The sequence below is a fragment of the Carlito syrichta genome, unplaced genomic scaffold (genome assembly GCF_000164805.1).
Source record: "Carlito syrichta isolate Samal-C Ts95f unplaced genomic scaffold, Tarsius_syrichta-2.0.1 Scaffold301890, whole genome shotgun sequence".
Classification (NCBI taxonomy): domain Eukaryota; kingdom Metazoa; phylum Chordata; class Mammalia; order Primates; family Tarsiidae; genus Carlito; species Carlito syrichta.
The window spans coordinates 287127-311297 of NW_007245986.1; the positions used below are offsets into that span (position 1 = coordinate 287127).

At 44.0% G+C, this 24171-nt stretch overlaps 1 protein-coding gene across 3 annotated transcripts in view; it reads right to left on the bottom strand.

Annotated features, from left to right (window-relative positions):
• Positions 1–238: 238 nt before the first annotated feature.
• The window catches only part of LIN54 (lin-54 DREAM MuvB core complex component), a 55235-nt gene continuing 31302 nt past the window's right edge, over positions 239–24171 (bottom strand). For 2 of the 3 annotated variants that reach the window (XM_008055603.2, XM_008055602.2), the window contains 9 exons: positions 18859–19075; positions 14392–14465; positions 14041–14238; positions 12606–12697; positions 11864–11935; positions 10658–10760; positions 10361–10498; positions 5224–5426; positions 239–2696 (listed from right to left, as the gene is read on the bottom strand). In XM_008055603.2, coding sequence (XP_008053794.1) covers positions 2495–2696; positions 5224–5426; positions 10361–10498; positions 10658–10760; positions 11864–11935; positions 12606–12697; positions 14041–14238; positions 14392–14465; positions 18859–19075 — 1299 coding nt within the window. In that variant the 3' untranslated portion in view covers positions 239–2494. The remainder of the gene's footprint in view (positions 2697–5223; positions 5427–10360; positions 10499–10657; positions 10761–11863; positions 11936–12605; positions 12698–14040; positions 14239–14391; positions 14466–18858; positions 19076–24171) is intronic. The other variant, XM_008055601.1, reaches the window with a different exon arrangement.

Consider the following 24171-nt stretch of genomic DNA (forward strand, 5'->3'; position numbering starts at 1 on the left):
TCCAATACGGAAAACCGGAAGCTTGAGTGGATGCCCCCCTTCTTAGGCCACTGCCCTCCTGCTTCAGTACCTGGAGGTCACGGTCAGCTTCCCAGAGTCACAGGTGAGACATTCAGTTGCTTTTAGTTTTTCAGAGAAAAGGAAACTAAGAATGGCGGTCATGTAGGAATATCCCACATAAAACAGGAAAGAGTAGTTTGAGTTTTTTCCTCTTAAACAGTAGAAAAAAGAGAAGACATTCTCATTTCAAAGTAATTCATGTTAATTGGGCAAAATGATAGATTTTTTTTTAGTTGTGTATTTATAGAAGTAATATCAAATTTACTTGGAAATTAGATCATTTAAAAGGTTTCTTGTATGTTAAATGGTTAGAAGTGGTAGTATTAAACTAAAGAAAAGATGCAAAACCTTTATTTTACAGAATAGTATAAATGTTTATTTTCTGTATGATTTACTTTGCTGTCCTGTTTTTACAATATAGAAAAGTGTATTCTTTGAATAGCTCTAGTAAATATAAATTTAATCTTTCTACTTCGGGATGTAAATAGAGCTAAAAAATTATATACCCAACCCTCCCCAAACAGTCTTTTAGAATCGTTGAATTAATGTGACTATTCATCTTGTTCAGCAACTTGATGCAAATACCTAAATACAAAATGTTGGTTAGTCAGTACTACACGGCCTGGGAAGGCTCCATGTTTTAGATACTTCTCAAAAATCAGAAAAACTAGTCGCATTTGATTGCACCCTGACATTTTTACAAGCAAAACATTCTTAAGAAATGCCATCATACATAATCTACAGTTGTAATCAATATTTCACAAACATTTTCTGCACACTGTATATAAATACACATCACAAAGGTGCAATTAGAATTAACACAGAATATGTACAAAATGAACAAAGTTTAGGTTTAGACCAAAAACTTATTGCAATCTTTTGAAAAATAACTTGATTAGATATTTATTTTATCCTCTTACACTAATTTACATTTATACAAATTTTAATTAAACATACTAGATTGAGGCGCTAAGAATGCATTATCTACATTTAAAGTTACTGCACTATAATTCTATAAATCCAAATTTCAAAAGGAAGATCCTTTCATGAGTAACGGAATCCTCTGCTGGATTTCTGTTGCCTACATCTTGCATGTTCGTATGAACATATATACACACTTAATACATACAGCTATAGGGTCCTTGTAGGAAGCGTAATCATCACAGACCAATAATTATTGAGGACTAAGGAACCTAACAAAATGCCTGAATTCCAACATGGTTTCCTCTTGTCATAAAATCAAGAGTCCTATTACAAACAGGCTCTTAAATTCATAGTTTTTTTAATTACTGAAAATGATTTAGGTTATTTTAGTAATCATAGGAAAACACTCATACCTTCAGCTTACCAAATCACTGGTTAAAAATAATGCCACAGCTAATTTCCTTGATAAAAAAAAAAAACCTGCTACAATTATGAAAGCTTTGTTAGGAGAACCATTTCGGTAAATCAAGGAAGAGTCACATACTGGTTTGAAACCTCTTAATTCAAAAGTCTACAAAGAGAACTGTTTGTATAGATGAAAACTCCTCTAAACTCATCTCTTACAGCTTTAATATTCTCTACTTCCCCCCCAGGCAAACTTTACACTTGATCATTACACAAGGTTCCATGTCACCCTGACATCATCATCAGGTTTACTTCTGTCTACATGCACCTCTCACTTCAACAGCGCCCAGTAATCGCTTTGACAACTCAGTATCATTTGCAATGCATGCCACCTCTTTGGAAGAAAATGCAGATGACCCCGAACATTTGTCAGCTATTCCTAAGAGAAACACACTGCTGCCCTCTGCTGAGAATTATTTACTGTCCCGTATTTGATGATTTTTAAAAAACTTTTTATTTTAAAAGTGTGCCTGGGTATTTTGCTTCCCCTGCTAACATTCCCAAAGTGACAGCAGGATACTATTCCAGAATCCGCCTGATATAGCTGACTTTTCTTTAGCAGAGACTGCTTTTCTAAACACAAAGTGCCATTTGAATGTGTTCCATGGGGATCTGTTCACCTAACATTCTCTCTGCTTATGCCCTGGGTCTAGGCCCAAGGAGTGACTAGGTGACAACTTCTGTGGCTTTGGCTTTTTCTACTGAACAAAGTCATACAACACCATACATTATAAATTACAGCAATTTATAAATGTTCTTTGTCAATAGAATCAGGAGGACAGGAAATCTAATTCTTAAGAAACCTAACAAATTAAAACTCTATATAATACAATAAAGAAAAATTCAATTTAGAAAGGGCATAAGCAGACTTAACTAAGATTTAAAATGTACTAATTTCCTCATTTAAAAATCTCTTCTCTTTCAATATTATAATTCCAGGTCTCTTGAATTAAAATACAGTAATTGTTCAACCATCTTTGAGAACATCACGTGTCCCTGCACTTTCAGTTTTCTGTCCAGTTCCACTGTCAGTCTCTGGGAAGAGTCAGCAATTCATGGCACAAGGGTCACTCTTTGCTTTTCCCGCGGAGTTGATGACACTCATCAGACACCGCCCGAACTCCTCAAGTATCATCCTCTCGGCCGCTGCCTTAGACTTGCCCTTCTTGTCAGCCTGCTCGGCCTGGGCCAAGAGGCAGTTACATGTGGCTTCAGCAACTTCTTTTGTTACAAAGGTGAAGGGCAACCTGGAAGGAGTTGAGAGAGAGATGATGGACTAAGTAAAAACAGAAGCGGGATGTTCTTCCATCTGGAAATCTCCACTGACACTACCAGGATTCATGGCACCGTGAGCATCATAGTTTGCTCAGTAAGTACAGGCACATCCTCAAGAGCTTTACAAAAGGTGGATTTGGTTTTATTATTGGCATATATAAAACACTTTTTTTGAGTCAGAGTCTCGTTCTGTCACCCAGGCTGGAGTGCAGTGGCATGATCACAGCCACCACAGCCTTGACCTGCTGGACTCAGGCAATCCTTCCACCTCAGCCTGGGCAAAATTAAAAAAAAAAAAAGCACTTTGCCATCGTTCCTTGTAAAAAACAAATAAGAAAACACACCACAATTCTACACCATTCCATCACAACAAACAACACAAAACAATGGGGAAGCTACATGTTCTGCCCATGGAGCTATTCAGAAAGGCCTGAGCCAGTGAGTGCTAACTCAGAGCATCTTGCTGTGTGTGTGGCTACGGCAAATGTTAAAGCCTGCAGGAGATTAAATCAGGCAGCCTAAGCTAGCCACCAGCCCAACAAGCTATAGTAAGCAGTCACCAGCAAAAGGACACTGCAAGACTGAATACATGGAGCCTGACTAGAGGCCCCATGGCAGGGAGGGGAGCTGAGAACATGGGCACTCAGGATGCCACGCAGCCACACAGGATCTCCAGCACATGTGAAGCCCTCTGCATTAGAGGATATCACTACCATAACACTGTTTACCTGGTAACACTATGTAACTAGTGACACCATCTTATGGAAGTGTTTGTCCTAACATACTTTGGAGACTATAGAGAAAGAAAAAGAAGGAAAAAGAAGTCAAGGGCCTTATAATCCTGGTACTTTGGGAGGCTGAGGTGAGAAGATTGCCTGAGCCCATGGGTTCGAGAACGGCCTGGGCAACTTGGCGAGACCTTGTCTCTACAATAAATCAAAAAATTAGCCAGGTGTGGTAGCACATGCCTGTAGTTCCGCCTACTTGGAAGGCTGAGGCGGAAGGATCGCCTAAGCCCAGTGGATGGACGCGGGGGTAGCCGTGAGCTTGCCACTGCACTCTAGCCAGAGCGACGGTGTGAGACTCAAACTCAAATTCAAACTCAAAAAAGAAAAAAGAAGTCAAGCATTTTGTCACTCAAAACGAAAGCTTGTGAACATGCTGAGCAGCTTTTTTTTTAAATTTTTATTTATTTATTTATTTTTTTTGTGAGTCAGAGTCTCACTCTGTTGCCCAGACCAGAGTGCAGTGGCCGCTCCCGGCCACCGCAGCCTCGACCTGCTGGGCTCCGGCGATCCTTCCGCCTCAGCCTTCCGAGTACCCGGAATTACAGGCGTGCGCTACTACACCCGGCTAATTTTTTGATTTTAGTGTAGAGATGAGGTCTCGCCTGCCCAGGCGGGTCTCGAACCCGCGGGCTCAGGCAATCCACTCACCTCAGCCTCCCAAAGGCGCGGGATTACAGGCTGAGCCACCAAGCCCGGCTTATACAGCTTTTTAAACACAGTTTTGATTATAGTATATAATTCTGTGTTCTTCTCCACTTCATATCATAAATATTTTACTGTAGCAATATCTATAATCTCCACATGGGGATTAGGTTTAATAATATAAAGGGTTGTTCAAAGACCAGAAATGCTCCCATGCTTCAACCCACATCAAGGTAACTGCCCACAGCCACTCTCTGCAATCAAGAAGCATTTGCTGGTAATATTCTAGTCAGTTCTTCAGTACTAGTATCTAAAATTTTTTGCCCAAAAAAGTCTGACTTTTATAAGCACTGGTACTTACTTAACCTTAAGCCTTTAAAATAATGTTTTCCAAGGCTCATCCCATTCAATAATCCCTCAAATTGACCTCTAACCAACTTTCTAATGCAGATCCAAGTAAATCACCACCTGTGAGGCATCCAGTCCTGACCACCGCTGGGGACGAAACTGCATCATTCCTCACATTATTACAAGTCTCACTCAGGGTGAAGAAAACAGAGGCTGGAGGATCATGCTCATCTGGTTTACTAACTGCTGCAGACGCTGTGGGTACTGACTCTCAGGCCTGCCTGACTTGAAAATCAAGTGTTTTACTCAAGCACACAGCAGCCTCATGAGAGGGATAACAAGCAGGACTTCAACACTGCAGTGTGAGGCTGGGCAACAGGATGGGACAGCACCGAGAACACAGACAAGGCATGGTCTGCCAGAAATGGGGAACTACGGGGTACAAGAAGCATAAAATAAGAGGTGCGAAAAGCTGGTTTCCTTAGGACTTCTTAAGTTATATCACCCTCCTCTTAGCTGGGGAAAGCAAGTTAGACCAAGTACAATGAACCAAGGCAATACTATGCATCTTAGACTTGTACCATGGACCTGGCAGTAAAGAAAAGGTCAAATCAGTTTGCAACAACTAGAAGTATGAACTCAACTTGGTCCCCTCAAAAAGAAACTGCCCAAAACAAATTATTCGAGAAATGTTTAAGAAGAGACAAGAGTGCTGACGTACTTTCCTCCTCCGCTGCTGAGCGCAGGAGCTGGCCGCGTGAGCAGGTCGGAGATCTGCGAGGACAGTTTGGTCTTGGCCGCCGTCTGCTGCTGGACCCTGACTTCTGCTGCATCTGCCAAGTGCATCAGGGTTTTTCTTTCTGGGCTTTCTTCAAAATTCTTACAACCAATACATTTGCATATTGAGGAACACATTATTTTCGCCTAAAAGATTTATGGGAGAAAATTTTCCAAGTCAAAACAAAAAATACTACTAGAAGTAGATTCCAAAATCCAGTCAACAGATAATAAACAGCATCACCTGGTCAACAGATATAAAATCGGATGAAAGCACTTCACTTCTTGCCGACAAACGCTGAATGGGCTAGCAACACTCGTGGCTAGGTCAGGTATTAAGTCTGAGACTGGCCATAAAAACTGTGTTCAAGCCCTTCCATGTCAGTTTCCCCCTCTATGAATACAGATTTTCCCCTGGATATAAATAACACATATTTTTCATAATGCATATGAATGATATATTAAAACATTAAAAATAAGGGTCATTCAGCATCCAACCCCCTAGTCAAATCACCACCAACATGCTGGTGACCTCCCATTTATGCAAACACACACACAATTCCTTTTTTTTTTTTTTTTTTTTTTGAGTTGGAATTTCACTCTGTCTCCCAGACTGAAGTGCAGTGGCCGCTCCCGGCCACTGCAGCCTCAACCTGCTGAGCTCCGGTGATCCTTCCACCTCAGCCTTCCAAGTAGCTGGAACTACAGGTGCGCACTACCACACCCGGTTAATTTTTTTATTTATTGTAAAAATGAGGTCTCGCCAGTTGCCCAGGCAGGTCTCGAACCTGCAGGCTCAGGCAATCCACTCACCTCAGCCTCCCAAGGCGCGGGATTACAGGCTTAGCCACCGAGCCCGGCTTACACGCACAATTTCACAGTGAAGGGATTTCATAGGTACTGTTTTTATTATGAAAAAAATTAAATGAGTGTCTTTTCATGTAAAAATAAGTAAATACAAGCATAAGTATATAAAATCCTAGACCTTATGTACATACACAACACATACAGAATTCTTGCTCAGAACCATCCTCTTCTGTATCTTGCTTTTCTTACAGAACCACAACTCACGGACTCCCTCCCAGTCATCTACAGAGCCTGAGTTCACTCTGCTTTAATTGCTGGGTAGTAATTCCTGGTGTGATGTGCGATGTTTTATTGGACATTCATTTCTCTCTATGTAGATAGATAAATAGATTTATTTATTTTAAGACAGTCTGTTGCCCAGGCTGGAGTGCAGCGGCACAATCACAGTTCACTGCAGTGTTGAACTCCTGGGCTCAAGTAATCCTCCTGCCTCAGCCTCCTGAGTAGTTGGGACTATAGACACACAACCCATGCCCAGCCTATTTTTAAATTTTTGTAGAGACAAGGTTTCACTTTGTAGCCCACGTTGGTCTCAAATTCCTAGGCTCAAGCGATCCTCCAACCTCGGCCTGCTGTAGTGCTGGATTACAGGTGTGAGCCACCGGGTCCAGCCTAGTTCCCTATTAATGGGCATTTGTTTCCATTCTTGGGAACCATTAAAAAAAGCATCTTTTGTATACATTATGGATCTTTTGTATACATTATGCTTCTATTTTTCTGCGTTAGATTTCTAGAACTGGGCTCACAGCTTAAGGGGTATGTGTATTTTAATTTTGAGATGTGGCCAGATAACTTTTTCAAAAGGCTGTAACACCTTATAGCTATCAGCAGTGTATGAGGGAGGGCTTCCCACCCTCCCTTCAAAGTGGATGTCATGACTCCTAACATTTTCTCTTCTGACAGGAGCATTCTCTAATTTACATTTCCCTGACTCCTGGTGAATCTGAGAATTCTGGTCAGCTGCATATTCCTTAGTGAACTCATGTCAACATAAATAAATAAAAAGGCTGTCCTTTCTCTCTAGGATCTAGCAAGATAAATGGACTACACTAGGAAAACACTTACTCTATTCTTTTCTTCAATACACCCGTAAGTTCTATTTGCCAAAAAAAAGCAGCTACACACTTGGGTTATGGGGTTACTGAGCGCCTGTCTGGGAACCTAATGAAGGCAGTGCTCACCAAGCACCTAGCAATGGAAAGGTCAACCCTGACCTCAGGGTGGAGGTAACGTGCCGTTAATCATCATTTGAACAATGTTTTAAGAACCATAGAAAGAGCCAGGCATGGCGGCTCATGCCTATAATCCCAGCACCTTGGGAGGTGGAGGTGAGAGGACTGCCTGATCCCAGGGGTTTGAAACCAACCTGGGCAACTTAGTGAGACCTCGTCTCTACAATAAATCAAAAAATTAGCTGTGTGTGGTGGCGCATGATGCCTGTGGTTCCAGCTACTTGGGAGGCTGAGGCAAATGGATCCCCTGAGCTCAGCAGGTTAATAAGACTGCAGTGGCCGTGAGCATGCTATTGCACTCCATCCTGGACAACAGAGTGAGACGCCAACTCAAAAAAAAAAAAAAGTCACTCAGAATGACAGGAGTTCGGGTGGGAAATTACACAGCCAAACATCTATCTGGCTTTGCTAACTCAACTTCCCTGCAGCTCCCGTCCCCCACAAAAGGGCGTGAAGGGGAAGAACATCATGGACAGACCCCATCCACTCAGCAAGCCTGAAGGCCAGGAGAGGTGCATGAGTGTGCTATCTGGGTGTGCGCCACTGGATCACGAAGCCAGGCAACCACAGTCCAGGGTGTTTATAGAGCAACAGTTCAACATATGGATACACGGCCACCTGGTGTCACAGCCAAGCCACAGGCAGCCAATCAGCCACACTGTTCATAGCTTAGTGTATTCTAAACTTTTTTGTATTTTGGTACAGAACTTTTGGAATGCCCAATCAGTTGTCAGACGGTCTATCTGTCCTGACACAGTTTCACAGGAACAGAGAGGACAGGGTTGTCTCTCCCAATACTGTTCAACCAGTCCACCATCTCTCCTACTTCTGTTAATTTGCAGATCCATTAACCAGTTCAATTAAATGATTAGTTCATGTGTCTAGATTTCACATGCCCAGCATGAACTGAATAGTCAGTCTGTGTACATGAAAGAGTAGTTTTACCCTTCCAATGCAGCCTGATATCCATTTCCCTCTTTTCTCTTTTTGTGGACTTAGTTTGATAGCTTGCAACAAAATATTGTAGTTTTTGTTTTGTTTTTTGCTTTTTTTCTGAGTCAAAGTCTCACTGTCATCCAGGCTAGAGTGCAGTGGCATGCTCATGGCCACCGCTGCCTCAGCCTGCTGGGCTCAGGAGATCCTTCTACCTCAGCCTTCAGAGTACCTGGGACTATAGGCACGCATCACCATGCCTGGCTAATTTTTTTATTTATTGAGCAGATGAGGTCTTGCCAAGTTGCCCAGGCTGGTCTTGAACCTGTGGGCTCAGGCAGTTCTCTCGCCTCCACCTCCCCAAGTGCTGGGATTACAGGTGTGAGCAACTGTGGCTGACCTGTGTGTTAATTCTTACATATTCATGGCAGCTGTTATACGGTATGGCTTAAAAACATAAGCCAAGCTAGTTCATCAGATATTCAAAGAGAAGAGTCAAAATATTCCAACTCTGGATAAAAAACTGGCTTACTGGATTTTAAGATGCTATTTATAATACTTTCAAAAATAAACTTGACTTCACACAATTTTCACCACATTGACTGTAAAACTAACAAAGCGCTGCTCTCTATACTGCTTTACTTCTTGAAGGAGCATTTGACCTTTTAAATAACCAGGAAAGGATTCACTATTCAGAGAATGCGGCACATGCAGCCTCTTCCCTGGTGTGTGTTGTATGGGAGCAGGACTGCAAGACATGCCCTGTGCAGGGCAGCCCTTACCAAGAGGCTTGTCACCAGGACGGTGCTGCTTCAGCAAGTGCCAGGCTAGGCTTTCTGCCAAAACTAAAAAAATGAAAGTCTCTCCAAGAATAAAATTTGAAAGGATGAAAGTATAGCAGATAAGAAGAGCCAACTGTGGAATAATGCAACCCCAAAGCCTGTCAGGAAAGAGCCTCGGGCGTCACGATGAACCAGGGTAACCTAGGGACCATCCTAGGTACGACAGGCTGTTATCCTTAAGTTTTTCAGATAAAAGTAAAATAGGCAGCACTTCGCCTGAAGCAAGAAGGGGGATGACTCATGTGGCATCTGTCAACACAGGGTTTCTTTTTTTTTTTGAGTCGGAGTCTCACTCTGTCACCCAGGCTGGAGTGCAGTGGCATGATCACAGCCACCACAACCTTGACCTGCTGAGCTCAGGTGATCCATCCATCTCAGCCTTCCAAGTAGCTGGAACTACAGGCGTGCGCCACCACGCCTGACTAATTTTTTTATTTATTGTGGAGATGAGGTCTTGCCTAGTTGCCCAGGCTGGTCTCGAACCCCTGGGCTTAGGCAATCCTCTCCCCTTACCCTCCCAAAGTGCTAGGATTACAGGTGTGAGCCACCATGCCCAGCTAGCACAGGGTTTCAACTGCACCTTCCAGAGAAGACACCTGACCCGTAAATGACCGTGGCCATGTGGATGCTGAGCCACAGATGGACATGGGGCTCCCAGTATGGCTGAGTGCCCAGCGGTCCCAAGGGCCCCCTGCTGGCAAGCGCACCCACACCAGCCTCTCCACGAGATCTTGCTCTCTACAGAGCCACACTTCAGGGGGCATTGCTGACATCTGGGCCAAGACAAGCCTTTGCTTTTAGGACCCGGGAGTACAGGTTGGCTGTCCCAGGTACAGCTTTCAAAAGCCTTGGGAAAGAGCAGGTGGCACCACACTGAAGCAAGAGCCACCGGTGTGAGGTCTCGGTTCACTCTGACACTATATATTTTTTTTTAATCAATACATTGATACTCTGATGTGCACACTTCTGTGTATAATGACCAAGATGCCGCCAACTTGTAAGCCACCCATGGGACCCAAATGGGGATGACAAGCCCAAGCATCACTCCTTTGGAGGACCTTAGAGGCCAGAGGCCTTCTTCAGATGACAGGCTTTGGGCCCACTAGGACAGCAAGATGGTTCCCAATTTTTGAGCAAATGTGTGTGGCATGTCCTCTGAAACTGTCCTCGAAAGCTGGTTTGACGGCCATCCCCGCCCGGACCTCACCTCATAGCACTCGCAGTAGTTCTTCAGACACCCAGAGCGCTTACAGTTGCAGCCCTTGCTGTGGCGCCGGTCGGACTCGCCCTCCTTCCCCTTGCCTATCTTGGGCTTAAAGGCTTCTGGATTCCGGTCGAGGCACGCCTGGCAAGACCAATCAGATGTCAGTCAACTTTAAACCATAGCAGATCAAGTATAAACAACGTGAACGCAATTAATATTTTTATTTATAAGACAACTGAGTTATTAAAAAAAAGATGAAATGAGATTTTTGCAAATTAAATAAAACAAATAAATAATCACCTTTATTGCTTTTTGCCTTTCATTTTCATGTTCCAAATTGTTATAACAATTAGTACAATTGCAGTTGTTGCAAAATTCACCATTTGCAAAGCAATCACAATATCTGGAATGCAAAAATCAGTATAAGGTAAAAAAATCATAATTAATACTAGTGATTACCTGATTATATACCTCATGTACACACTATCTATGTGGTAAAGCAGTCTAGAAATGTACTCACAGCTGGGCAACCCCCTCGGGTCCCCTCCCACCTCCCACTGTGGGAGCTTTTCTGTCCTCTTAATAAATCTTGCTTTAAAAAAAAAGAAATGCACTTAGAGCTACCTAGTTACAGTGTTGACAACACATATTGTCAACCACACACTAAGACTCAACGTTTAAGTCACCAAGTCCTAGAATTTTGTCCTAAAACCTCAGTCGACCCAGTACCAGCTGTCAACATAGAGCTACGTGATTTTATGTGTGCCAAAGCAAGTGACTTCAGAGTCCTGAGAAGGAGAAGCCTTGGCTATGTTCTAACTGTGGACCCTGCCTGCTTCCTGCATTGGACCTCTCTGAATATTAAGCCCCTGTGAGACCAATGTTGTTCATTTAACTGTTTCATGTCAAGTCTTTTTGTTTAATACTAATATGTAAATTAGTCATCCAATGATTTTATTTTTTTATTTTTAGATTAGAAAATATAGTTTATTTAAAAAGTAAATTAGAGAGAGAAAGAATTCACCTCCCCAAGGTAGGGGAGAGGGCCAAAGTCAGGAAACATAGCGACAGCCACAGCTAAAAGAGCACAGGCCCACACCAGAATCTAGTAAGGCAATGGCTGCAATGGCCTGGCAATGGCAGTGGCAATGGTCCATCCAATGATTTTAAAACTATTCAGAGCATCACCTCACTTAGGAGACCAAATGCAAAGGTCCTAAGTAAAATCAGACATTATTATTGAGGCAGAAACCATGTCTGTGTCCTGCTACTGTGTTCCTAATCCCCACTCCAATGACTTGTGAGGTAAAGACTAAAATTCTCCTTTCTGAATGAATAAATTAAAATGTTTTTACACTGCCATATGTGTGCAAACATTCACTTGTATGTTTGTTTAAATTACTTAGACTTATAAAATTGCCTGTTAAGAATTTTTAGTTAGAACCATTTAATTTTAAGAGTATTCCTAATTATATTAGATGAGCAACCAGTAGCAAAAACACTTACAATTTCAAACACAGCGATTTTGTGCAATTACAGGGCTTTCTGGGGCGACTGGCAGACTCTGATGGGATTATGCTATACAGACACAAAGAAGGCATTTTAATCAATTAAACAGTAACTATATAAAATGAGAAAGGCTGCAAACTGTACATTCCTTCAAAAATAAAGCCCTAACAAGTATAGCTATCACTAATAAAAGTTTGCTATGTCATTCCATTTACATGAAGTTCAAAGGCAACTTGTAATGTGAGCAGAGTAGACAGCCAAGAGACAGAATAATCAGGAAAAAAAGCATTGATAGCTGCTGAATAACATGCCACAGATACGTTTCCGTCCAAGAAAACAAAAGCAGAAGCCTCCAGGAAACTCTTGGGATCCAATGACAAAAAGCAGCGAGGAGGAGAGTGGAGGGGAAGTGGGGGTGGGCAGGCAGGCTCTGGGTGACAGCAAGGCACGGCAGTCCATCATCACCGGCCTAACAAGGAGCTCACATCACGCTAGAGCACAGTTAACAGCACATGTTAGACACACATCGGGTGAGGGGATCAGTGCATCCAACGAAGAGAATCTGGGAGTTTCCTGACTATTTGGATAACTTGTCTGAAGTGTTTCAAAATAAAAAGCATGTGGGAAGCACACTCGTGGTTTTCAGGGGAAAATCAAATGGGATGCACTTGAAATGTAGATTTAACATTGCCTGTAAGCTGATCCAACAACTGACTTCACATGTTTTTCGAATACTCACCCGTTGAAGGGCAGCCTTGCCTGGGTCTGGATGCTGGACGTCCCCGTAAAGTTTGAGCTGCTGGCGATCGACACATACGAAGACTGCTGGAGCTGTGTGGGAAGAGAGGTCAACTCAGGTCACATTTGCAAGGACAGACAAGACTCTCTGAGGTGATTCATGAGAAACATAAGTTCATCTACTAAAGAGGAACACAGTGGAGAGTTGCCTACAACCTTTCTCACAGAGCTCTCTTAAAGACCCAAACCCACGTTACAGGTGGAAATGATGTGAACATTTTATAGTGCTACAAAGTGTAAATATACATAAATTATTCCATAGAGAAGTATGTCACAATTACAGGAAGTTCTAGATGAATGCCCTGAAAGTACTGTAATATCTTGTATTGGTGAGAAAAAATGTAAGGTGCCTATTTACAAATAAAATTGGTATTAAATTGATCATTACAAATCATAGAAAATGAGAGGTTACATGCACAATAGTTGAGCTTCTATTTTACACTAATTTCTTTCTTTTTTTTTTTTTGAGTTGGAGTCTCACTCCTTTGCCCAGGCTAGAGTGCAGTGGCATGCTCACAGCCACCACAGCCTTGACCTGCTGAGCTCAAGCAATGTTTCCACCTCAGCCTTCCAAGTAGCTGGAACTACAGGCGTGTGTCACCACACCCAGCTAATTTTTTTTATTGTAGAGACGAGGCCTCGCCATGTTGCCCAGGCTGGTCTTGAACCCAAAGGCTCAGGCAATCCTCTTGCCTCCACCTCCCAAAGTGCTAGGATTACAGGTGTGAGCCACCACGCCCGGCCTAATTTTTTACATAAACAGTCACATAACATACTTCAAAGTACATTTCATTAAAGTCCATGTGTGGATCTGTTTCCTTCTCTTATAATCCAAGTTGATCAATCTGTTTAGAACATGGTATAATCTACTTGATACATAAATGACAAAGAAACTTCCATCTGCTCTGCGGAAGCAGCACTGTCAGCCCAGGTCAGACAACAGGCTAATATGTGGCTTTCATTCTATAGATCCAGTGAGAGTGGACAGGCCAGTAGAAACATTCTACAGTTCACTTTCCAAGCACAAGTCAGCAGTGTCATACTGACGAAGAGCTGCACTACAGACACAGTCTTTTCTAGATTCACGTGGGCTCTGCTGATCTTAACGTCACCTTCTCTCACATCTCCCTAGTACTGCTGTCTCACTAGTTGCTCTCAGTTCCAAACTGCCTGGCTTGTGTATCTGACTTGTACTTCTAAATGCTAAAGACACATAGAAATACACTCAAAAATTTTGGTTAACATTTTGAGATTTTGGAAAGAGACATTTTAATGCTCAGTCAGGTATTTTTGAGTAGTTTCAGAATGTGACAGTGCTGGACCTCTCAGACTCGACTGTCACTTTGAAATGCAGTGACTTTGTTACCTCCACACACCTGAGTCACATACTGAGCGGGAAGCACCGCGTAGCCCACATTCCCCGCTCCCGGAGCTGGGGCCAGGACAGTGCCTGGTGGCAGGTTAGTGAGGTTGGGCTGGATCTGTGGCAGGGGCGTGGCGGGCATGATGAGCCGCTGCTGGGGCTGGCTGGTTGTCACGATTTGTGAAGTTGGGTTGATTGGTTTTGGAACGACCTAAACAGGAGGGAAATACATCAATGATCACAAAAGTAAATTCTGCAGCTGCTCATTTCAGTGTGAATCTCTTTTATCTAAATTTTAACTTTCAATTTAAAAAGCAGATTGTCTATTTGGGAGAGACGGAGAAAAGAAGTTCTAGATACTCACTTGTTTCACAGCCTGAGCGGAGACAATCGGAACTGACATCCGCACAGGGGTTGTATTAACCACCACTGGCTTTGCTTTTGAAAAAAGAAAAAAAAATGAACCACTTATTTCCATAAAATAATATTCAAAACACTGAAGCCTATCAGCTCTCCCAAGTCACCCTCTACAGCAGAGTTTAAGACCTTCCTATCTGCAGCAATCTTTAATGAGGACAGTTATCTTTCAAAACTGCTTCTCAGTCAGAGAACCTGCAGCCAGTTTGCCACAATGTAACAACTTTATGAGGGAATATCTGTGGGCTCAAGACATTCTCCTAGAAATGCTTCCATTGTGGTCAGATGGTTTGTACATTCAATATTAAATCCAGTCAAGTGAAACGTTGTATAAATAAAAGAACTGCCATTCACAACTTGGGTAACAACACTGCTTCCACTACTAATTCTAATTGCTGTTTCTGTTCAAACCAGAGAAAACTTTTACAGAACGCACACTAAAAGGCAACGCAGCAAAAGGTTAGGAAAACAGGCTATAGAGTCATAAGGTCCAGGGTTTAAACCCCAGTTCTTCCACTTTCTAACTACTTAAACTTTCTTGCCTAGATTCTTGTCTGCAACACTGAAGTGCCTACCTGAGAGCACAGAAGCTAAATATGCTAATCCATGAAAACTGACTAGAACAGTGCCTAACAAATAACAAGTGCTCAATAAATGTTAGGTGTCATTGTTGTTATTACAACTACTATGGTTATTAAATGGCACCGTGGTCACTGTTCCAGGGAAAGAGATTACCTTCTAGGAGAGCACTTAGGTAAGAACCTAGATAAGAGAAATGCCATTAAAGGAGATGCAGGAAAAGGTGGGGAGGTAAGGGTGGGAGAACACATGTCCGACTGGCAGAGGGTGGGAATACAGAGAGAGTGCCCGGAGAAGACAGGGTGCTGTGGGCCTGACAAACAGACGGAGCACACAGAAGGTGCACAGATGGAAGAAGGCATTTCCTGTGGAGGCAGAGGCAGGAGATGTGGAGGCTTGATTCCAGGAGGCTGCAAAGCGAACTCACAAAACATCGGGGAACAGATGACTCTGGCTGGTACCTGGGGCATTTCTGTAGACAAACAGACAAAAAGGCAGACTGCAGACATTTGTTGAGGACCTCGAATGAATGGGCAGGGATCTGGACACTGAGTCTGTTTTTTCGTTTTTTTTGAGTTAGAGTCTCACTGTGTTGCCGAGGTTGGAATGCAGTGGCACACTTATGGCTACCCCAGTGTCGACCTGCTGGGCTCCGACGATTCTTCCACCTCAGCCTTCCAAGTAGCCAGAACTACAGGCGCATGCTACTACACCTGGCTAATTTTTGATTTATTGTAGAGATGAGTTCTTGCCAAGTTTCCAGGGCTCAGGCAATTCACTCACCTTGGCCTCCCAAAGTGCTGGGATTATAGGCTGAGCCGCTGAGCCTGGTCTGAGTCTGTATTTTTAACTCAGTAGGTAAGGGCAAGTTTTGGGGGATTCTAAATACAGAAATTATATTGGAACAGCACAAGAAGTGAATTTGGCAGCAGTGTGTAAAACAGTATGGCAGTGCCAGAAACAAGACAGATCAGAGGAGTGGAAAAAGTGAATGTGTGATGGGGGCGACAGCATAGGAACGAGGAGGGGAGAGACAGGAGACCTGATGGGGCGGATGGGACTCGACTTCCCACTCACGTGGGAGAATTGCAGAAACAAGGGGAGAAAGAGGACGTCACCACAGAGTTGTCAAGGGACCAGGAAACGACAACTATTAGAACTCAGTTCTAAAACTCAGGATGAGCTGATTGGAAGGATGGAACTGGACATGCAGACATGCTATGATGGAGCTCAGGAGAGACGCTGGCACGGGACCCATGTGCTTGAACCAGAAGCAGTGATTACTAAAACAGCCTCCTGCCATCCCCACTGTGAAGGCAGGGTCTTCGGAAGACAGAAGGCAGCTCTCCAAGGTCCGCTGAAGCACAAGTGCAGCCTGAGCCTGGTCTGAAGGAGAGAGGCTGGTTGTGAGATCCCGACTCTGAACGAGTGAAGAATACATGTCCGTGAATGGAAAGGCCACTGTGACAGGAGCAGACACTTTACTGGGTGAGGATGGAAGTCTGATGGCAAGTCCAGGAGAGAATCTCAGGGGTGCCCTGATCTGCAGGGGAGCAGGCTACCACAGCAGGGTACAAGCCAGGGTGAAGGGGGCAGGGAGGGACCGCCCGGGAGACGGAATGATGGTGGAGACAGCCGTACAACATGTTGACTAGACCGAAAGCCAGTGCACTGTACACTTCGGAGGGGTGATATATGAGTTACATCTTCACCAGGTTCTTCTACCAGGAGATTGGGACCATGGGATACAGGAGTGGTGACATCAGGCCCAGGCATGATGTTGTTCCTGTTCTCTTGAGTTTCCTGGGTTTTACCCAAGGGCCAACCAAGTCATCATGACCACTGGAGACAGCCTAGCAGGGCTGAAGGCATGACGGTGAGGCTGGACTCCTGTCAGGACACGGTGAGAGGACACTCCTCAAGGACAGCCCCCTCCCCTCTGCTCCTGGGAGCAGAGCCCCTGATTGCTGTCCCTGAGCACACAGCAGTGGCTCTGAAGTGACAGCCATGACCAGTGGAGTGAGACAACCCTGGTGGCTCTGAGAAGTCATGGGGGAGGGTATGTCCTGCCTTCATTCATCACATGGGGGATTGGGGGAACCCCCCTGCCCCTTCCCACACACATGAGCACCACAGCCCCTGGAAACTTAGACACGGAATTGACATGGATTTGTCATCTGAATGTGGAGTTTTAATTGACACCTGGGAGTGAAGAAAGTAGAACATGAAGTGGCGCCGACACTAAGTACTACACACACTGGGAGAGATGTCATGCATACAGGCCAGCAAGCTGTCCTCCTCCTCCTCTTCCTCCCTTAGTGCACGGAACTGATCACTGCACAGTCTTCGTGGACACCGGCACAGTCTTTTTAGTCTGTAGCAGGAACTCCAAGCAATCCTTTTTTTTTTTTTTTGAGTTGGAGTCTCACTCTGTCGCCCAGACTGGAGTGCAGTGGCCGCTCCCGGTCACCGCAGCCTCAACCTGCTGGGCTCCGGCAATCCTTCCGCCTCAACCTTCCAAGTAGCCGGAATTACAGGCGTGCGCTACCACGCCCGGCTGACTTTTTTTTTTTTTTATTGTAGAGATGAGGTCTCGCTGCCCAGGTGGGTCTCGAACCCGCGGGCTCAGGCAATCCACTCACCTCAGTCTCCCAAAGGTGCAGGATGACAGGCTGAGCCACCAAGCCCGGCTTTAAGCAATCCTTTAAAACAGCCTCCTATTTAACCTAACCCAAACTCCAGAAACCACACCCTCAAGTGTTTGAGGCTGTCTGATTTCTTAAGTTGATTCCTCCCCTCACCAAGATGATGGATGATGTTCTGGAAAGGCTGACAAGCACTGTCCTGGTCCCTCTGCTATGCCACCTGCCAGCAAGCCAGCAACTAATCAACATGGCGGAGCCTCTGAACACTGGCTCTTGTCCAGCCCGAGGGCAATGTACACAATTAGCCTAAGACCCGCTGGCATTTGGGTAAATCCCTCAAAAAAAGTTAGGCCCATAAAAAGACATCTTAACATATTTGATGAACCAGAAAAACTATTCAGTGTATCACCCATAAACACTGTAAATTTAACTTGTTATTCATGTGAAATAATATGTGTCTGTATTATTTCACAGGAAATACATATGCATGTATTACACATATACACACAGATCTTTTATGGAACAGAAAAGACAAAACTATAAAAATCCAAATGAACACCAGGGACTTCGCATGGGTGCCATGTACATGCAAGAGGGCAGGAGAGGGCAGAGGGTGTGGTGAAGGAGGCGGGAGACAGGTGTGTCTACATGTGTATTTGCGCATGTGCACGGGGGTGGGAAGGGGTAGCAGCAAGCACAAAGGACAACAGGAAATCCTCCCGGAAAAAGACAACCAAGCAAAACAGAACATTGTAACCACTTTTTATTAGCAATTATAATTCAAAGTAAGTAAAAGCTGAGAGAGATGGGAAGTTCCTACTGATCATTCAGATCTTGCCTACTTGTCAGTTCAGTTGACCCAAACCCTAGCAAGGGGAGACTCGCAGTTCAGAAAATAATCTGATTCCCTCTAAATCTACCCCACTGGCAGAAATGGTAGATTTTAAAACCATAAATAAAACAGCCAACCACAGATGAACCAATAATCATTAAAATCTGGTATCACAGCATACTGTACCAACTTCCAACAGAATGATACCACAGCTACACAGCTATGATTTGATTTCACTGTCTTTTGCAACAGCTATTGATTCAAACCCTCAGCAGAAATGCCACACTTATCAGGATTTCAGCAAGAAATGGACCAGTTAAAAGCATTTATTACTGTCTAAAGAAAAATGGCCACTAACCTTGCTGAAGAGGCTGAGTGTTTGTTGTGGGATTCTGACTAACGGGCTGAGTTGAGCTGCTGGCTGTGGTGGCAGTAACAAGTCGGACATAGTGAAACTTGCTTCCAGGCACTTGGATCTGCTGCACATTGGGCGCAGTGGCCAGAGGAATAATGGTCTTAAACTGTGATGTGCTCACGCCTCCCACAGTGATGGTCTGCACAGTCGACTTCACCGCCTGTTCAACAACACAACGTGGCATCGTTAATCTGGGTTAGGCTATCCTGGTCCTTTAAACTTAAGACAGGCGTTCAAGTGATAAAGTATGCTCCTACAAGTCGTCAAAAGCCATCAAAAAAACAGCCTGTTCAAAGAGAAGAGAATGGAAATGAACAAGGAGGGAAGCCGAAATCAATGCATTCTTCCTTCTGTTTCCAGCTGTAACATCCTCGGTAGCCCGGGTTACATGACTTGCTACAAAGAAAGTATTACTTAATTTGCAAGAACTTACAGTTTTGTAAATATCAGATAAAATCTATAAGGATTTTTTTAAACCCACAGAATTCAGTCGCATATTCAATACAGAGAAAAGACGGTACAAATAGGTGTCATCGTTACCTACCAAATTAACTGTGACAAAGTGTGTATCCTCAGGTTCTAAAGAAGCCGAAGGAAAAGCCCATCTTATGCCCATGTTGGCTTATGATACTCACCAGGCACAGGTACTCCCACGCAGGGGCAAGAAGGTAAGTTCCATCAGAAGCCTCTGCAAGAAAAACTAAGTCGTTTTGGGTGGGCCAGGTCTGAGTTAATTCAATCTTTTTTTTTTTTTTTTTTTTTTGAGTCAGAGTCTCACTATCTCCCAGGCTAGAGTGTAGTGGCACCATCACAACTACCACAGCCTTGACCTGCTGGGCTCAGATGATCCTTCCACCTCAGCCTTCCAAGTAGCAGGAACCACAGGCGTGAACCACACCTGGAAAATTTTATTTATTTATTTATTGTAGAGTCGAGGTCTCGCGAAGTTGCTCAGGCTGGTCTCAGGCAATCTTCTGCCTCCGCCTCCCAAAGTGCTAGGATTACAAGGCGTGAGCCACTATGGCCAGTCAATTCAATCATTTCCTTAATTATTGTAAAAATTAAGGATTAATATTAATCCTTTCCTTCAGTCTGACAAAGCAACGAGGTGTCCCAAGACTCATCACGGGCAGAAGCAGAGCACCCAAGTCTTCTGAGATATCCTTAGTTGATGCTTAACTGATACACACACAAGGCAAAGGCTTAAGTGAGGTTCTCTACAGTATTATTTTGTAAACAACTACACCCCTCATTCTAAAAAAAGCCCTCAGGCTAAAAGACAACTGACATATGGCAGAGGATATCTACATTTACTATGTGGATACTAATTTCTTAAAGAAGCATTCTGAAATTTGTGAACATGTTCACAGATGCCCAGGAAAAAAGCAAAAAGAATGCCATTAAATTTGCAAACTCTGCAGACAAAGGAAATGATTAGGTAGAGGTGCCAAAAAGCAGATTCAAAATAAAGAGAAGAGATAACAATAGCCACAGAAATCAGTGAATTAAATGATACAGAAAGCATACAAAGGGGATACAATGTGTAAGTATGGAAGTTACTGAAAACTCAAGCAACCTGAGACAAATACGTACAATGGTACAAGAGACACAGCCCTTGCTGTATCAGTTCAAAATGGGAAAAGTAGTACATTAAGAAATAAGATGCAGGGAGGTGCAGAGGCCATGCCCGAAACCCCAGTGCTTTGGGAGGGGAAGGATCCCTTGAGGCCAGAGTGTGAAACCAGCTTGGACAACATTGCGAGAGCCTATCTCTACTCTTATCATAGTCTTTCACCCAGGCTGGAGTACAGTGGCATGATAAACGATCCATCCGCCTCAGGCTCCTGAGTAGCTGGAACTACAGGTGTGTGACACCATGCTCAACTAATATTTTGATTTATTATAGAAGCGAGGTCTCACCGAGTTGCCCAGGCTGCTCTCAAGCTCCTGGGCAGGCAATCCTTCCATCTTGGCCTCCCAATCTGCTGGCATGAGCCACCATGCCCAGTCCCCCATGTGACTTTAAGCCCTCTGATCTGAATCTCCCCATTTCCTCTGCTCTTTCCACCACCCCAATACCCACTGTTTTCTTCTTTCTTCTTTTTTGAGACATGGTTTCGCTGTCATTTAGGCTGGAGTGCAGGAACGCGATCACAGCTCACCGAAGCCTCGGACTCCTGGGTGCAAGCAAACCTCCTGCCCCCATCTCCCAAGTAGGCAGGACAACAGGTATGCACTACCGGGCCCTGCCAATTTTTAGAATTTGTTGTGGAAACGGGGTTTTCCCATATTGCCCAGGCTGATCTCAAACTCATGGCCTCAAGTGATCCTTCTAACCCTGTCCCTCCAAAGGGCTGGGATTACAGGTGTGAGTCACCACACCCAGCCCTACCTCTGTATCTGACCCTCTGTTGTTTTTATAGATCCCACATTGAGATCATGCAGTGCTTTCTCCCAGTGTCTGGCTTGCTACGCCTGGCATAATGCCCAGAAGGCTCATTCCTGTTGTGGCAAGTGGCAGAAACTTCTTTTTAGAGGCTGAATAACATTCCACTGTGTCTACACGACAGTGTGTTTATTCACTTGTCCACCTGTGGACAGTGAGGCTGTTTCGCATGTCAGCCATTGCGAATGCTGCTGCTGTGAACATGGGGTGCAGACACCCTCACAAGATGATGATATTATGTCCCTAGGGCATATTCCTAGAAGAGAGAGTGTGGGGCACGGGGCAGCTCTGTGTTGTTTCTACTGAAACCTCCACAACATCCTCTGTGATGATCACACCAACCTCCAGTACCCTGTACCCCGTTGGTGTCCAAGGACTCTCTTTCCATACCTGTGCCTGCACCTGCTTTTCGGTAACAGCTATCCTGATGGGCACAAGGCATCTCCAGTGGTGTTGATTTCCGTCTCCCTGATGACTGATGATGTCAACCACCTGTTCATACATCTGCTGGCAACTTTTAGGTTTTCTTTGAAGAAATGTCTACTCAGGTCCTTTGCTTACTGTTTATTTTGGTTGTTTTTCTACTATTGAGTTGTACATGTGGTTTTTTTGAATGGGGTCTCACTCTGTGGCCCAGGCTGGAGTGCAGTGACACAATCACAGCTACTGCAGCCTCAACCTTCTGGGCTCAGGCAATCCTTCCACTTCAGCCTCCTGAATAGCTGGAACTACAGGTGTACACCACCACTCCCAGCTAATTTTTAAATTTTTTGTAGATATGCGGTTTCACTATGTTGCCCAAGCTGGTATCAAACTTCTGGGCTCAATCAATTCTCTGACCTTGGCCTCTCAAAGACCTGTGATTACAGGCGTGAGTCACCACACTCAGTCTGTAGGAGTCTGTCATAATTTTTGGATATTGACCACTTTTCAGATATACACTTTGCAAATATTTTTCCTAGTCTACAAGCTGTCATTTCATCTTGCTCTTTCCTTTGCACAAACTGCTTAGTTTCAAGAAGTCCCATTTGTTTATCTTTCCTTTTATAGCCTGAGCTTCTGGTATAGTATCCAAAAACTCATGCCACGGCCATTCTCAGGAAGCTTCTCCCCTGGGTCCTCGTCCAGGAGCTGCACGACCTTAGGTCTTACATTAAGTGTTCTATTCATTCTGAGTTGATTTCTGTATATGGTATAAAGTAAGGGTCCAGCCTCTCCCTTTGTATATGGAAACTGGTTTCCTCAGCACCACATATTGAAGGGACTATCTTTTCCCCGTCGTGTTCTCTTGGTGAACTTGTCAAGTATTAGGTGACTGTATGTTTGGACTTATCTCTGGGCTCTATATGCTGTTCCACTGGTTTTTGTGTTGGTTTTTCTTCGGGTGCCATACTGTTTTGATTACTACAACTTCGTAAAATAATTTTAAATCAGGACATGTGATGCCTCCCAACTTTAACTCAGAATTGTTTTGGCCACTGGGGGTCATCTGTGGCTCTTTATGAATTTCAGGACTGTTTTTTCAATTTCTGAAAAGAATGCTACTCAGCTCTTGATAGGGACTGTGTCGAGTCTGCATATTGCTTTGGGTAGTATAAACATTTTAACAATATTAATTATTTCAATTCATGAGCACAAGATATCTTTCCATTTGTTTGTGCCTTCTTTAATTTCTTTCCCCAGTATTCCTTTTTCCATCTCTTTACGTTCTACTTTTCTGTACTTTAAGCCACAAATCTTATAAGCTGAATATAATTGGGTCTTAAAAAAATCAGATCAAATGATACTGTAAATCAGTATATAAGTCTGCTTACACTTAACGCAGCCACTTAAATATCTGGATTCACGGCAATCACTGCATGGCTTCCCACTTAAACCACCTGGCCTCCTGTGTTGCATTTTGTCTCATTTCTTGCTTTCTTCTGAGTTAAGCATTTTATGACTTCTTTTTCCTTTCTTAGCTTATTATCTATATATCATGTTACTGTTCTTTTAGTAGTTACCCTAGCGATGACAATATACAATGTAGGAATATAAATTAGCACTTATGGTTGGGCACGATGGCTCATGCCTATCGTCCCAGCACTCTCGGAGGCCAAGGCAGGAGGATCACTTGAGCCCAGGGATTTGAGGCCAGCCTGGCAACATCATGAGACCTTGTTTCTATTCTTGCCCTTTCCATCCTTCCCACACCCCCGTGCTTCCCTGGGATCATTTTCCTTCTGCCTGAAGGATTCCTTATGTGCAGGCCAACTGACACTGATGAAAAAAATCTCTCCATGTAATTCTCAAAACATATCTAGGCTGAGCATGGTGGCTCCTGCCTGTAGTACCAACACTTTGGGAGGCCAAGGCGGGAGGATCACCTGATGCCAGGAGTTTGAGATCAGCCTATGCAACACAGCAAGACCCCATCACTACAAAAAATTTTTTTAAAAAATTAGCTGGGTGTGGTGGTGCACGCCTGAGTCCCAGCTATTCAAGAGGCTGAGGCAAAAGGATCACCTAGGCCTAGGAGGTCAGGGCTGCAGTGTTGAGATGGTGCCACTGCTCCCTAGCCTGGGTGATGACAGAGTGAGACCCTGACTCACCAACAACAACAACAAAAATATCTAATCTTTTCTTTATCTGTAGCTAGTAAGTTGAGTTCTTAATCTCAGTTTTAAGTCTGAAAATTATTCAACTGGCCAGGCATGGTGGTTCAGCCTGTAATCCCAGCACTCTGGGAGGCCGAGGTGAGAGGACTACCTGAGCCCAGAGGTTCAAGACCAGCCTGGGTAACTGGGTGAGACCTTGTTTCTACAGTAAAT